The sequence below is a fragment of the Pseudopodoces humilis genome, chromosome 10 (assembly GCF_049639895.1).
Source record: "Pseudopodoces humilis isolate 2021_Gansu_Grassland_sample_001 chromosome 10, ASM4963989v1, whole genome shotgun sequence".
Lineage (NCBI taxonomy): Eukaryota > Metazoa > Chordata > Aves > Passeriformes > Paridae > Pseudopodoces > Pseudopodoces humilis.
The window spans coordinates 31,269,388-31,284,615 of record NC_142209.1 but is presented as its reverse complement, the minus strand read 5'-3'; the positions used below and the strand labels follow the sequence as shown (position 1 = coordinate 31,284,615).

Below are 15,228 nucleotides of genomic sequence, written 5' to 3'. Positions count from 1 at the left end.
GTGCCAGGACAGCCTGTGCTGCTCTCCAGGTGTGCCAGGACAGCCTGTGCTGCTCTTCTTGGGGTGCCAGGACAGCCTGTGCTGCTCTTCTTGGGGTGCCAGGACAGCCTGTGCTGCTCTTCTTGGGGTGCCAGGTGTGCCAGGACAGTCTGTGCTGCTCTCCAGGTGTGCCAGGACAGTCTGTGCTGCTCTCCAGGTGTGCCAGGACAGCCAGTGCTGCTCTCCAGGTGTGCCAGGACAGCCTGTGCTGCTCTCCAGGTGTGCCAGGTGTGCCAGGACAGTCTGTGCTGCTCTCCAGGTGTGCCAGGACAGTCTGTGCTGCTCTCCAGGTGTGCCAGGACAGTCTGTGCTGCTCTCCAGGTGTGCCAGGACAGCCTGTGCTGCTCTCCAGGTGTGCCAGGACAGCCAGTGCTGCTCTCCTTGGGCTGCAGAGCCAGGGGGCTGAGGAGCAGCTCCCTGGGCAGTCCTGCCTGGAGCCAGAGCCTTTTCCAGCCTCCAGGTGATCCCACTCTGCACACCAGTGAAAATACAGCTCAGGAAAATTGAGGCTTTAACAGCAATGAGTCATCTCTAAAGAGCTGCTGTGTTTGAAGCAGCAATTTGGAGCAGAGCTGTGTTAGACTCCAGGCTAGAGCCAAAATTAATGGAGAGCTCTCGAGCTTCCAGGAGTGTTTCTTTCGCTCTTCAGCAAAAACAATTACTTAAAATATTTCCTAGTAGCCAACAGACTGTAAAGCAATCGTTCTCCCTGTAATTGCATTATTCCTGCTTGCTGTGGGGCCAAGGCTGAGGCCTGTCCCTTGCAGAGCCTTGAGGGGATGGTCAGAGGGGTTTGAGTGAGCTGCTGGGGTCACAAAAAGCCAGGTCTGAGCAGTGTCAGCCTTGTGCAACTCTCCATCCCTTGATTTATTTTTTTTGTTCATTTTCTCATCCCAGTAACTGCAGTTTGAAATGGTTCTGTGCTAGAAATGTGCTGTAATGATATTATTACAACCTGCTTTTTCCTGGTGGCAGGGCTGGGGTTCAAATACCTCCTGTGGCAGCAAGGGTGTGGTGGAGGCAGCAGATGGGAGCTCCAGGAGCTCTGAGAAGTCCCCTTTTGCTTTCAGAGTTAAAACAAAGCAGTGCTGTGGATGCAAAAGACGGGAAAAGCTTCCAGCATCATAATCCATAAAGCTGCTTCTGTTCATCTCTTCCGCTCTTCTCCAATAAAACCGAGCTGTTTTGAGGCTGGAGTGACCTTTTCTGCTCCTGGGAGCTGCGGAGCAAACGCGAGGCAGGGATGGAAGGTGTCTCCAGGCACGGCCAGGAGCAGCACCCCAGTGCTGGAGCCCCTGGCTTTGGTTCCTGCTGCACCGGGAGAATTCAGCTCACTTGGGAAAATTCCCTTCAAAATGCTCCATTTCCAGTGGATTTGGAACAAAATTCTGTGAACCATCAGCTGTGTCAGCATCCACGTGTTCTGCTGCTTCTGCACCTGCTGGGGTTGGTGGCCAGGAGAGTGCTGAGAAGGGAACAGAGCAGGAATTGTGTCTGCAGACAGCCCTTCCCTGCGTGGGGAGCTCCCAGTATGCCCAGTCTGCAGGCAGGAGTGTGCTGGGGTCTGTTGTCCCTTCCTGAGGATCGTGGGGCATCCCTGGGGAGTGAGGGGCTGTGCCAGGGACCCCATCCATCCCTGGGGAGTGAGGGACTGACCCAGGGACCCCATCCATCCCTGGGGAGTGAGGGGCTGTGCCAGGGACCCCATCCATCCCTGGGGAGTGAGGGGCTGTCCTGGGGACCCCATCCATCCCTGGGGAGTGAGGGGCTGTGCCAGGGACCCCATCCATCCCTGGGGAGTGAGGGGCTGTCCTGGGGACCCCATCCATCCCTGGGGAGTGAGGGACTGACCCAGGGACCCCATCCATCCCTGGGGAGTGAGGGACTGACCCAGGGACCCCATCCATCCCTGGGGAGTGAGGGGCTGTGCCAGGGACCCCATCCATCCCTGGGGAGTGAGGGGCTGTGCCAGGGACCCCATCCATCCCTGGGGAGTGAGGGGCTGTGCCAGGGACCCCATCCCTGGGAGCCCGGCGTGTTTCTGGTGCCCACCCCTGGCTCTCCCTCATGGGCTGAGGGGAGGCCTGGGCAGACCCTGGCAGAGCCACACTGAGCTGGGGTTTTTCAGCTTCATTTTTAGGTTACACTTTTATCTTTTATTGCACAGACTCCTCCCAGGAGTGGGAGCAGCCGGGATTTCCGTGCCTTTGGTGCTTTTTGCAGAGGCTGTGGCCCTGGTGTGCCACCGGCAGCTCCCCACAGAGCTCAGCTCCCAGCAGCTCCCAGCTGCCAGGCTCGCTGGGGACGGGCAGCAGAACCCCCCTCTGTGTAAACTTCACTTCTTTTTAATACAGAGCAAGAGCTTCGAGACCTTTCATGGCTCCCTCTCGTTCTTCGCGAGCTACATATGTACATCAGCTCCAACACTCTGTCAGGGAACAGGGGTTTTCAATCAAAGAGACTGTCAGGAAAGCTGATTCACTAACAAGAAAGCTGTCAAGCTGTGACAGCTGCTGTCTTTGCAACCCCAAACAATCTGTTCAGTGCTAACTCTGACTTATGCTTCCATTTATTACACGGCGGTAATGAGCGCTGGCCGCGGCGTGGGGGGACTCACCTGGCTGCCAGGGTGGGTCTCATCACGTCTGAGCTGCAGGAGAACTTCTGCACCTGCCTCTCCAGTGCCCATCCTCAATCCCAGTGTCAGTCCTTACCTCCTTTCTGTGCCTAAGCGTGGGTCTGGGGATTTCATTACTGTTGGGAGCTAACGAGAGTACGATTCCTGTTTTTCCCCATTGTGTGGAATAATGGATTTCAGTTTAAACACAACCTGGTATCCACAGAAAACAGTGGAGGAATTGGTTCTGGTGCTTCAATCTCCCAGGACACCAGAATCCCCCTGGGAAGGGCCTGAGGGCTCTGGTGGGTGCTGCTGCCCAGATCTGAGTTCACACTGCCAGCCTTCAAAGCAAGAAAGGGGAAGAGCACCTTGACATCTCCCTCAAGAAAAGTCTTCCAGCTCCTCAGCACCCCTAAATCTGCTTTGCTGCAGTTCTGGCTGACTGCTGCAGGCCTGGCCCATGGCAGAGCTGGGCTGGAGCTGATTCCTCTTCCCTCCTGTCAGTATCCCAGCAAAGTCCAGCAAACCCAGCAAAGTCCAGCAAACCCAGCAAAGTCCAGCAAACCCAGCAAATCCAGCAAATCCCAACAAACCCAACAAACCCAGCAAACCCAGCAAACCCAGCAAACCCAACAAACCCAGCAAACCCAGCAAATCCAGCAAACCCAACAAATCCAGCAAACCCAGCAAACCCAACAAACCCAACAAACCCAGCAAACCCAACAAACCCAACAAACCCAGCAAACCCAGCAAATCCAGCAAACCCAGCAAACCCAGCAAACCCAGCAAACCCAGCAAGTCCAGCTGCCTTCTGCAGCTCTGCTGGGCCAAGTTCCCTCTGTCCCCCTGATCTCTGGGTGCTCCAGCTGAGCCCTGAGTGCCTGGCCCTGTGTCAGGTGCTTTGCTGTAGGTGACAAGGGACACCTCTGGCAGGCCCTGGCTGATTGTGGGCTGCACACAATTCCTTCAGCTGAGGGAATAAATCCAGCAGAGCTGCAGGGTGAAGCCAGGGCTCCGCTGCTTGCTGGTGACTGTGCTGGGCTTTGGGGGACACAGACAGGCCCCAGCTGAGTGTTTGGGGCCTGGCCACTGCCCAGGGTGACCCCAGCAGGGTCACTTTGATCCCAAGGAGGTCCCCTGGGGTGGTTTCTCCCTGTCCTTGGTGTCTCCTGTGGGATGCAGCAGGGCTCAGCATTCCCCACCTACCCTGAGGCACTTGGCTTTTTTGTTCCAAACTTTCCTTGGAAAACCACCAGCTTGCTTTAATTCATTTTCTTCTCAACTCTCCTGCCAAAAGATCCACTTAGTAATTCCTGGGATTCGTTGAAGTCCATTGCTTTTATCTTCCTTGGAGGGAGGGAAGCAGCGAAGCGCTGGTGTGTGTTGCCAGCTGTCCCCTCTGCAGTGACACGGGCGTGTGGCAGTGCCCATCCCTCCTCCCCACTCCTCAGTGCCACTCTGGGCTGCTCACACTCGTTTTTCCCTCAGGGGAACTCCCAGCTCTGGGGTGCAAATGCTGGTCAGGTTTGTGTCTGCCCAGCGTGGCTCTGGGCACCCCTGGCCGAGGAGCTGCTGGATCTGAGCTGTTCCTGTGCCCCTTGTCCCAGCCAGGTGCCCCTGGTTCCCCAGGTCCTGGCAGAGGGCAGTGGACAGAGGGGTTTGCTCCTTGAATTGTTCTGTCCAACTGGACACAGCAAAGGGAGGAGAGTCCCGGCAGCTGGGGCTGAGCCACAGAACCATGGAATATCCTGCCTTGGGAGAGACCCACAGGATCCTGGATCCAGCTCCTGCCCTGCCCAGACCCCCAACAACCTCAGCCTGGGCATCCCTGAGCATCCCTGAGCATCCCTGAGCATCCCTGGGCATCCCTGAGCATCTCTGAGCATCTCTGAGCATCCCTGAGCATCCCTGGGCATCCCTGAGCATCCCTGAGCATCCCTGGGCATCCCTGAGCATCCCTGAGCATCCCTGAGCATCCCTGAGCATCCCTGGGCATCCCTGAGCATCTCTGAGCATCTCTGAGCATCCCTGAGCATCCCTGGGCATCCCTGAGCATCCCTGAGCATCCCTGGGCATCCCTGAGCATCCCTGGGCATCCCTGGGCATCCCTGGGCATCCCTGAGCATCTCTGAGCATCCCTGGGCATCCCTGAGCATCCCTGAGCATCTCTGAGCATCCCTGGGCATCCCTGAACATCCCTGAGCATCCCTGGGCATCCCTGGGCATCCCTGAGCATCCCTGAGCATCCCTGAGCATCTCTGAGCATCCCTGGGCATCCCTGAGCATCCCTGAGCATCCCTGAGCATCCCTGGGCATCCCTGAGCATCCCTGAGCATCCCTGAGCATCCCTGAGCATCCCTGGGCATCCCTGGGCATCCCTGAGCATCCCTGAGCATCCCTGGGCATCCCTGAGCATCCCTGGGCATCCCTGAGCATCCCTGGGCATCCCTGGCAGCCGCTGCCCAAACGCTGCTGGAGTTCTGGCAGCCTCGGGGCCGGGACCATTCCCTGGGATCTGGGCAGTGCCAGCACCTCTGGGGGAAGAACCTTTCCCAAAATCCAGCCTGAGCTCCCCTGGCCCAGCTGGGAGTGGGGAGCATCCCCAGCTGCTCTGGGCTGGAGCAGTGTCCAGAGGCAGGGAGTGTCCCTGGGAGCCAGGGGTGGTTGCACTCCTTGGGTGCTGCTCAGGGAAGGGACCCGAGTTCCCAGGCTGGAGCAGCTCCTTTAATAGGGGATCAAACTGCATTTACAGAGCTGCCTGAAAGGGAACGCGGGAGAAAAGTGCTTTGCTGGAAAATAAAAGGATTAAAGAGATGCAGCAGTGAGATAAACCCCGATGGACAGAGAAACAAAGCAGTTCTTCCAACTTGCCTTTTCTGCTGCAGCTCCCTCTAGGTCTTTGTTTGCTTTGCTGCTTTTGGGGAGGCTTCATTAAGTTCTTTCCTCTTCTTTTTTTTTTTTTTTTTCCTTTATTTTTTTTATCCCTGAAATACCTGGAAAACAGATTGTCCAGATTTCCTGTCTGGCAGCCTATTATTTATTAAGTATTATTTTGTGCTGCAGATTTTTACGTTTTCCACCCACACACAGATTACCCGTGGGTTTTAAGCTTTGCGCTCAGCACCGGAGGTTTTGTGTCCAAAGCCACAAATGGCACAGCAGGCAGGGTTTTGGGGAGCAATCTGGGGGCTGCAGCCGAGGGAGGAGCAGGTTTTGGGGAGCAGATGTGCCTGTGACATCCCAGATCCACGCAGGGAATGCCTGAGGCTCCTCTCTCCTCAGGGGCCGACACAATTGTTCAATTAATCCACAGTGAAAGTACAAGGGAGAGGGAAAGCTGAAGGAAGGTGCATTTAGATGGGATGTTGGGAAGGGATTCCTGGCTGGGATGGAATTCCCAGAGCAGCTGGGGCTGTCCCTGGATCCCTGGCAGTGCCCAAGGCCAGGCTGGATGGGTTTGGAGCAGCCTGGGACAGTGGGAGCTGTCCCTGCCATGGCTGGGGTGGGAATGGGATTTAAGGTCCCAAACCATTCTGGGATTCTGTGAGAAGCTCAAAAGAGACGCTGTGTTCCATCCAGAAGTGAATTCTTACCGACATCTCCTGTGTTTGCATATAAAGTTTATGGAAATGTGCGTGTCAGGATGGCAGTGAATCCGTGATTCTGATAAGTCATCGAGAAAAGCTGGAATAAATCAGCCTGGTACTTGCTGAGCCCAGTGGTTGTTCCAGTCGTGTCTCTCAAATGTTTCTGCCTGGCAGAGGAGGCTCTGACATGAGGAGCCATTATTAAACCACTCCATTAATCTGGGCAGAGGTAGGGCTGCTGCTCTGGATAAATTAGAGAAATTAAATAATCCAGAGCATCAAAAGCCCATCTTAATTACATAAAGTACAAGTAACACTGTCTGACTTGTTACTGTGTTGGTAAAACACTGGGAGGGTGCATATACAGAAAAGAATATATTTGAATATTGCTGATATCTGTTTTTCTGAGCACAAAACGCATCTCAGAAAACCTTGTTCTCTTACCTGGAATTTTTTATCTTAACACCTTGGAAAGCAATTTCACTAACAAAAGATGACATTAGGATGCCAAATTAAAAGCTGATGAAAACACGGAAAATAAAAGATCTTTTTTTTTTCTTGACATTTACAATTAATGCCACAGAAATATTGGTTTAGTCAGACAATATGGGGGCTCACAAAGGTGAAATTGAAAGTTTCCAACCCTGAATGCTTGTGTAAAAGTTAATAAATTCAGCTCATAATCATTATGCACATGCTAGTTATAATAATTTACTGTCCATACCAAATCTTTATAAGCATTGTAATTAAATATAAAATGCACATTAGAATTATAATGAGTAATTAGGGCAACATAACTAATGTGCATAAAAGTCCCGAAGCTCATTAAAATGTTAAAAGAGGAAACCTGCTGGAGTTGGTGCATTCCCTGTGCCTGGGGATGCCATGGGTTTAACTCCTCCTTTAGACCCTTGGGAGCAGCCTGGAAATGTTTGGGATGGGGACGGGTTTGGTTTGGTTTGGAGCAGAACTTTGGGGACAGAGTTTGGGTTCCTGTGTGCAGGTGTTGGGGAGCTCAGAGTCAGGGACAGGTTTGGGTTTCTGTGTGCAGGTGTTGGGGAGCTCAGGGCCAGGGACAGGTTTGGGTTTCTGTGTGCAGGTGTTGGGGAGCTCAGGGGTGCAGAGTCAGGGCCAGGGACAGGTTTGGGTTTCTGTGTGCAGGTGTTGGGGAGCTCAGAGTCAGGGACAGGTTTGGGTTTCTGTGTGCAGGTGTTGGGGAGCTCAGGGGTGCAGAGTCAGGGACAGGGACAGGTTTGGCTTGGGAGAGACTCAAATCCCACCCCATTCCAGCCCTGCCATGCAGGGACCCCGTCCACAGCCCCAGTGCCCAGCCTGGCCTTGGGCACCGCTCTGTGCAGGGGGCCCCGAGCCCCCAGGGACACCTGGCACCACCTCGGGGCAGGATGGACCCAGCTCCCCTCCCTCCCACCCCTGTGCCCAGAGCCCTCCTGTGGGACACAGAAGTCGCTGGCTTTGGGGACAATAAATGTGTGTTTGGGCTCAGGGCCAGCTGTCCCTCACGAGGGGAGGACATTGAGGGGAGGACATTGAGGGGAGCACATCGAGGGGAGGACATTGGGAACGCTCCTGTGGAGCTGCAGCCCCAAAGAGCCTTTCCCAGCAAGGCACTCAGAGGAACTGGGGACATTGCCACCAGGCCAGTTCCTGTAACTCATTTCCAAGCCGGGAATGAAACATTTATTTGCGATGCCCGGCTCTGCAGGGATGAGCCATGGGAGGGGATTGAGCAGGAGCCACTGTGGGGAGAAAAACCTCTGGATGTGAGTCACAGGAGCCAGTGCTGCTGACAGACACAGATAATCACATCTTCCCTCTATCATTTCATTTAACCGTTATTTAGGAGACCTAAAAATGACAAATACATTTTAAATGATTGGTTTTACAGCAGGTTTCCTTGTTAACATCCCCGTTAGATTTCATTGCAGTGGCTCCTCCAGCCGTTGATTTGTCTGGATAATCCTGCCCTGGGAGCTGAGGGGGGCAGGATTATCCAGACACCCCTTCCCTCCTCCTGCAGCCTCTGCCAGCTTTCCCTGCCAGCCTTCCCTCCCTCCTGCTGCCCCACAGCTTTGGGCCAAGGGCTCGTTTCCTTGTTTATTGTTATTTATGAGGGGGTGCCCCACACCCCCTGACCCACGGAATCCCTTCCCACACACGGGGCTGAGGGGAAGCTGCAATCTCACTTGTCCCTTCACCTCCCTTCAGCCTCAGCTTCTTTTTAACCAGATTTCTCCTCCCAGCTGTCTCTCCCCATTCCAGAGCAGCAGGGTTGGGCTGTGGGATTTCACCTGGAGCTGCTCAGGCTTCCAGGTCTGATGGATTTTTGGCTCCCTAACCAGTGCTCCAGGAACACGACTGCATCCCACAGTTTGTCTTTAGACTGAAAGCCATAAAATAACCTGGCAGGGATAAATGCAAGAGATGGAGGCTCCAACAGTCTCCGCTCTGTGTTTCCATGCCTGTATTAACCAGGGATTTCCTGGAGCAGGGAACATTGATTTCAGTTCTTATTCTGAACAAACAGAAGCTGAAATCCTCCTCAAAGGGAGATCTGAGAAAATCTCCTCCTCACAAGTTTTCCAGCAGTTTCCAAAGCAGCAGCAGAGCCTGGAGTTGTTCTTTAGGGCTGGGATGCAGCTGGCGTCCCCTTCCACCAGCAGTAAAATGCAAGTTTTTCTGCACCATCCCATCCTGAAACACACTGGCAGGGATGTTCTGCTGCTCAGCCAGCCAACCAAAACCAAAACATCCCCAAAATGTCCCCAGAACACCCAGGGAAAGGTGAGCAGGCCCAGGGGGAAGCAGCAATAACCCGAGGGAAGGAGTGGGGATGTTTCTCATGTCTCTGTGGTTTTTATGGAGTAACAAAAACAATCTGTGGTTTGCCTTATGCAGATTATGGAGAAGTAGTCATGCAAATTGCTTGTACGTTTCTTATCCCCTTCCAACGTTGATGTTACTGGGTGAAAGCTAATGAATTTATGGGCTGGTTTGCTGTAATTGCTGGGTGAGGCAGCTGGAGGCAAAGGGTGAGTTTGCCGGTGTGTGAGTCGGATTTGGGGGAGCGATGGAAGAGGGAGAAGGGCTCTGGTCCAGCCCCAGGGGAAGCTCCCTCACCCAGTTTGGTTCAAATCAGGACTTGTGCTGAGCACTGTGTTTGCTGCCCCTGGCCTGGCAGCTGCATTCCCAGGACATTCCCTTCCTGCAGGGTGGGAGCAGCTGGGGGTGAGGCTGTAGCACAGAGAACACTTCACCCTGTGCCACAGGCGGGGTTTGGTCCCTCAGACACCTCCTGAGGAGCACCAGGAGCTGTGTTTGCCCAGGTTTGTGGAGCTCCAGGCACAGCCAGGCCAGCCCAGCTTTGGGATGGCTCCCAGGGGAGTGGCAGTGGCACTGCAGGGGACAGGCAGGCAGAGATAACGCTGCACGGGGGTTTAGCAGTGTTCATTGAGTATTTCAGATTTACAGAGCCATTGGATCGGGTTTTCTGGAATTACAGCATTATTCTGTATTATTCTGGAAATACAGAATTATTACAGCAATCCCTGGCTACAGAGCTGAGACAGCCGTGCCCATCCCACACCCAGCTGTGCCCCTGCCTCCAGGTGTGCAAACAGCCAGAATTCCCCGTGGCTCAGTGGGATATTCCCAGTGGGATGCCTTTGCCTTCCCCACGGGGAGGGGTTTGCAGCTGGAGGAGCTGGGGGTGGCTGGGGCTCACTCAGCACTGCTGATCTGGGGCTGGCAGATGTTTCCTGTGGCCACCTCCAGCTCTCCATCCTGGCCACAGCCCAAGCCAGCAGCTCCTGGGCTTTATTCCCAGCTTTTCTGGGAGCTCCTGGCGGGCTCAGGCTCAGCTGGGGTGGCCCAGGGACCCTTCAGCTCTCAGGAGGTTCAGCCTCAGCTCGTGAGGAGCTCCTGGATCGGGTCCGAGCTGGGGTGGGGAGCAGCAGCCCCAGGTGAGGGAGGCAGAGCGAGGCAGGCAGAGCCCATAAACACCTTAAAGCAACATCTGGAGAAGTGCTCGGGAAAAAAGAAACAGGTTTTTATTTATAAGTTATGTGGTTTGGGTTTTACAGCGTTTTGATGATGCACATAAATTATTGTTTAAAATCAGAGAACGTAAAAAGTTCCAGGAGGAGGCAGTTGTTGCCTTTGATAATCTCTTTCCTGAGGAATTTGCTGTGTTTTATTTTCAGCTGGTGGTTCCTTTGGCTGGCAACTGGAAAACCTGACAAGTGCTTTTCATCTTTATTTGTGTCTGTAGTTCTAAGCTCAAAAAGTTTATTACTATTTACAATGTTTCCTATTTAAAAAGACAAAATGCACTCACTGAAACAACTCCATGTGCAGTGGAACGATGGGAAAGTCTCTCTTCTCTGATATTTGTGGATACTCATCATCTTGGAGGTTTATTCCTTTAGTCTGAGATCTCAAAGGCCACCTGAGCTGTGGGGCTGGGGCTGTTTGCAGCCAGTGCAGGAGATGAGAGCTGCTGGCCCTGGGGATCTGCCAGTGCCAGGGGCTCCTGAGCCTCTCCCCGAGCTCGGGACTGAAATCCTGACGGGATTAAACACTGCTGGCAGCTGTGCTGCCCTTGGGCCACTGTTGGGAAAGCAGCTCTGTCCACAGCTGGACTGGGCTCTGTCCACAGCTGGACTGGGCTCTGTCCACAGCTGGACTGGGCTCTCTCTCTGTCCACAGCTGGACTGGGCTCTGTCCACAGCTGGACTGGGCTCTGTCCACAGCTGGACTGGGCTCTCTCTCTGTCCACAGCTGGACTGGGCTCTCTGTCCACAGCTGGACTGGGCTCTGTCCACAGCTGGACTGGGCTCTCTCTCTGTCCACAGCTGGACTGGGCTCTGTCCACAGCTGGACTGGGCTCTGTCCACAGCTGGACTGGGCTCTCTCTCTGTCCACAGCTGGACTGGGCTCTCTCTCTGTCCACAGCTGGACTGGGCTCTGTCCACAGCTGGACTGGGCTCTGTCCACAGCTGGACTGGGCTCTCTCTCTGTCCACAGCTGGACTGGGCTCTCTCTCTGTCCACAGCTGGACTGGGCTCTGTCCACAGCTGGACTGGGCTCTGTCCACAGCTGGACTGGGCTCTCTCTCTGTCCACAGCTGGGCTGGGCTCTCTTCACGTCCCAGCTGGGATTTGACAGCAGGCACACGGAGCAGGACCTGCAGGGTGGGATCATTTTCCCCACAACGTGCTGCAGTGTGGCTCAGGCTGGAGAAAGGGGCCGAGAGCAGCAGCGGCCTCGGGTGACCTGCCTATCCAGATGCCAATGTCCGTTTCACAATTCTTATTTTTCAGTTGCCCCCACAATTCAGGAACTTAAATCCAGCGGTGTGATGCTTGGAGGGAACGGCCTGATCCGGTGTGAAGGTGCAGGAGTGCCTGCCCCACTCTTTGAGTGGTACAAAGGAGAGAGGAAGTAAGTAGCCACTGCTCGCCCACCCCTCGTGTGCCAGGGCTGCTGCCAGGCTGGGGCTGCCCCGGGGTGACCATTCCGAGCTCCAGCAGCTCCCTGAGCCTCATCAGCTCCCTGAGCCCCATCAACTCCCTGAGCCCCAGCAGCTCTCGAAGCTCCAGCAGCTCCCCGAGCCCCATCAACTCCCCGAGCCCCAGCAGCTCCCCGAGCTCCAGCAGCTCCCCGAGCTCCAGCAGATTCCCGAGCCCCAGTAGATTCCCGAGCCCCAGCAGATTCCCGAGCCCCAGCAGCTCCCCGAGCTCCAGCAGATTCCCGAGCCCCAGCAGATTCCCGAGCTCCAGCAGATTCCCGAGCTCCAGCAGCTCCTGAAGCTCCAGCAGCTCCCCGAGCTCCAGCAGATTCCCGAGCTCCAGCAGATTCCCGAGCCCCAGCAGATTCCCGAGCTCCAGCAGCTCCCCGAGCCCCAGCAGATTCCTGAGCTCCAGCAGATTCCCGAGCTCCAGCAGATTCCTGAGCTCCAGCAGATTCCCGAGCCCCAGCAGCTCCCCGAGCCCCAGCAGCTCCCCGAGCTCCAGCAGATTCCCGAGCTCCAGCAGATTCCCGAGCCCCAGCAGATTCCCGAGCCCCAGCAGATTCCCGAGCCCCAGCAGATTCCCGAGCCCCAGCAGATTCCCGAGCCCCAGCAGATTCCCGAGCCCCAGCAGATTCCCGAGCCCCAGTGGGTGCTTGGAGCTGCCGGCTCCGGGAGCTGCCCCGTGGCCACGGCTCCTGTTCTGTGAGAGAGGAAACTGCAAGAGCCTGGCATCCAAAGGTGCTGCAGGAATTGCAGCCTTTGAAGGGTGAGAGCCAGAAAAGCGCTGGGGAAATCTGCAGAGAGGGTTTTTGTTGAATTTGCGTCCCTCCCTTTGGAGGGGAGCTGTGGTGTGCCCTGGCTGTGTTCCCTGGGGCCAGCAGGGCTCTGGCAGGGCAGCTGAACCCTGAAAGCTGTCCGTGTGTGCTGGCTTTGTGTGCAGCCCCTGCCCTTCTGCCTGCTGGGGGCTGTGGCACAGCAGCAGCATCTCTGCAGAGGCACCTTCATCCCACGGGCAGCTCATCCAGCAGGGAGGTGTATTTCTCCTGGACATTTTGGTTTACAGCTCTTGGCTTCTGCAGGAGCTCGTTTCTGTTGGGTTCACACGCTGGTGCAAAGCAGGTGGATATTGTCCCTTGTAACTGGGAAGCTTTGGGAATTTTCAGCTCGAACATCCCCTTAAACCTGGGAGCTGGCAGGAGAATATTAATGACCCTTTTTCACAGAAAGCCATCTGCCAGCTCCTTCCTCAGCTGCTCCCCTCCTGCAGCACGAGCTGCTGTCCTCCTCCCTCTTTGCTGGGCCATCGCATCCCACCGTGTCCTAAAGCTTCCCTTGAACTGCTCCTTCCTCTGTGCTCCGGGAATGTTTCTCTGTTGGTGGAATCCATCTGCAGCTCATTTCCACGGCTGCTCGTGCCCAGGCAGGGGCAGCTGCAGCACAAACAGCCTTTCTGTGGGGATGTTTCAGAGCAGCTTTTGGCACTCTGGGTTCAGTTAGCAGCTCCCAGCTCGCTGATCACCTTTCTGTTCATAACAACTGACCCAGCTCCTCTCTGCTGAGCACCTTCAGTGCCACGGCAGCAGCAGGAAAGGAGAAGCAGAATATTTCAGGACACCCAAGCTGTGCTTCTGCTCCTGTTTTGGTTGGTGTTTCACCTCAGCAGGAAAAGCTCTGTCCTGTTGGGTCTTGCTGCTCAAATACTGGGTTAAATCTAATGCTCCATCCTTCCAGGAGCTGGGCTTTGATGACCCTTGGGGGTCCCTTGCAGCTCAGGGGATGCTGTGAGCAAAGGTGCTGGGGATCTCTGAGCCCCATCCCTTGCAGGAAAAACACCCATAGGTGTTGGTTTGGGCTGGTTTGGACCCAGTGTCTCCCCTCTGCCTCTGGATGATGGGCAGGCAGCTCAGGGTGACCTTGGGCAGCTCAGGGTGAGCCTTGGGCAGCTCAGGGTGACCTGGGCCAGCTCAGGGTGAGTTTTGGGCAGCTCAGGGTGACCTGGGCCAGCTCAGGGTGAGCCTTGGGCAGCTCAGGGTGAGCCTTGGGCAGCTCAGGGTGACCTTGGGCAGCTCAGGGTGAGCCTTGGTGACCTTGGGCAGCTCAGGGTGAGTTTTGGCCAGCTCAGGGTGAGCCTTGGTGACCTTGGGCAGCTCAGGGTGAGTTTTGGGCAGCTCAGGGTGAGTTTTGGCCAGCTCAGGGTGAGCCTTGGGCAGCTCAGGGTGACCTTGGGCAGCTCAGGGTGAGTTTTGGTGACCTTGGGCAGCTCAGGGTGAGTTTTGGTGACCTTGGGCAGCTCAGGGTGAGTTTTGGGCAGCTCAGGGTGAGTTTTGGGCAGCTCAGGGTGAGTTTTGGGCAGCTCAGGGTGAGTTTTGGGCAGCTCAGGTACTGCTTTGATGCAGAGCTGAGAAGGTTCAGCTCCCAGGGGAGCTCGCAGGAGCACCTCCAGTACCCTGCAGATAACTTGCAGCCGTGCTCAGGGCTGAGCTTACACCCTGGGAGTGCACAGCCTCTGGGTTCTCTGCTAACACAACTGAGAGGGACCCATTTTTATCAGAGACTCTTGGACTGGGACTCCTCTTTCTTAGAAATCTGGATGGATATTTTATTTCAATAAATTAGCAGTGGGAGTCAGCCCTGAAATCATAAGTGTGTGTGCAGTGTCTGAAACAAGGCTTTTGGGGGTGGAAACTGCTTTGTTGTTACTGAGATTAATGTAAATCCAAACCCACCATTCCCAGGCTCCAGGGATCACCTCATCATAAAATAACCATTAAAGCTAAACACAGAGGCAGTAACAGACTGCACTGAGTTAAAGTTATTGCTCTTTGAGGCAGAGAGGGCTAATTCTGCCTAATCACTGAGCTCCCAGGAGTTCTGCTCAATAACTTCCCCCAGGGTGGGGAGAGATGGAGAAAATTTGGGGGACAAGTTAATAAAAGCATCTTAAAATTGTCATCGAAACATCACACGGTTGGGTTGGAAGGGATCTTAAATCCCATCCCATTCTCACCTGCCCCTGTCCCAGGCTGCTCCCAGCCCCAGTGTCCAGCCTGGCCTGGGGCACTGCCAGGGGTCCAGGGGCACTGCCAGGGGTCCAGGGGCACTGCCAGGGGTCCAGGGGCACTGCCAGGGATGGGCTGGTGGAAATGTGTGTGGCTTTGGAGACTGCTGAGGGTTCCCTGTGGAGAGCAGAACATCTTCACTGTGCCAGCCCTGAACCCACATCTGCTCTCAGGCTGTGTTCTGGGGTTACAGAAATTACATCTCAGACATTAAACAGCCACAGGGAAGGAGCCCAAAAGTCACCTAAATAAAACAATAAAATATTAATTCCCTTTTCCTTCTCAAAGCAAACACGACTTACATTTGAAACAACAAAAGTGATGATGGTGGCTCCATCACGGTGCGGTGGCAGCAGGGGCAGGCCCCGGGGCTGGCAGCGATGGCCACGCGTG

The 15,228-nt window shown here is 55.1% G+C and overlaps 1 protein-coding gene across 2 annotated transcripts in view; it reads left to right on the top strand.

Moving 5' to 3' along the window:
* The window catches only part of NEGR1 (neuronal growth regulator 1), a 180,116-nt gene that overhangs the window by 118,870 nt on the left and 46,018 nt on the right, over positions 1-15,228 (top strand). The window contains exon 5 of one of the 2 annotated variants that reach the window (XM_005532764.3): positions 11,586-11,706. The exons of the other annotated variant lie outside the window; for it this stretch is intronic. Coding sequence (XP_005532821.1) covers positions 11,586-11,706 — 121 coding nt within the window. The remainder of the gene's footprint in view (positions 1-11,585; positions 11,707-15,228) is intronic. 2 annotated transcript variants of the gene reach the window in all.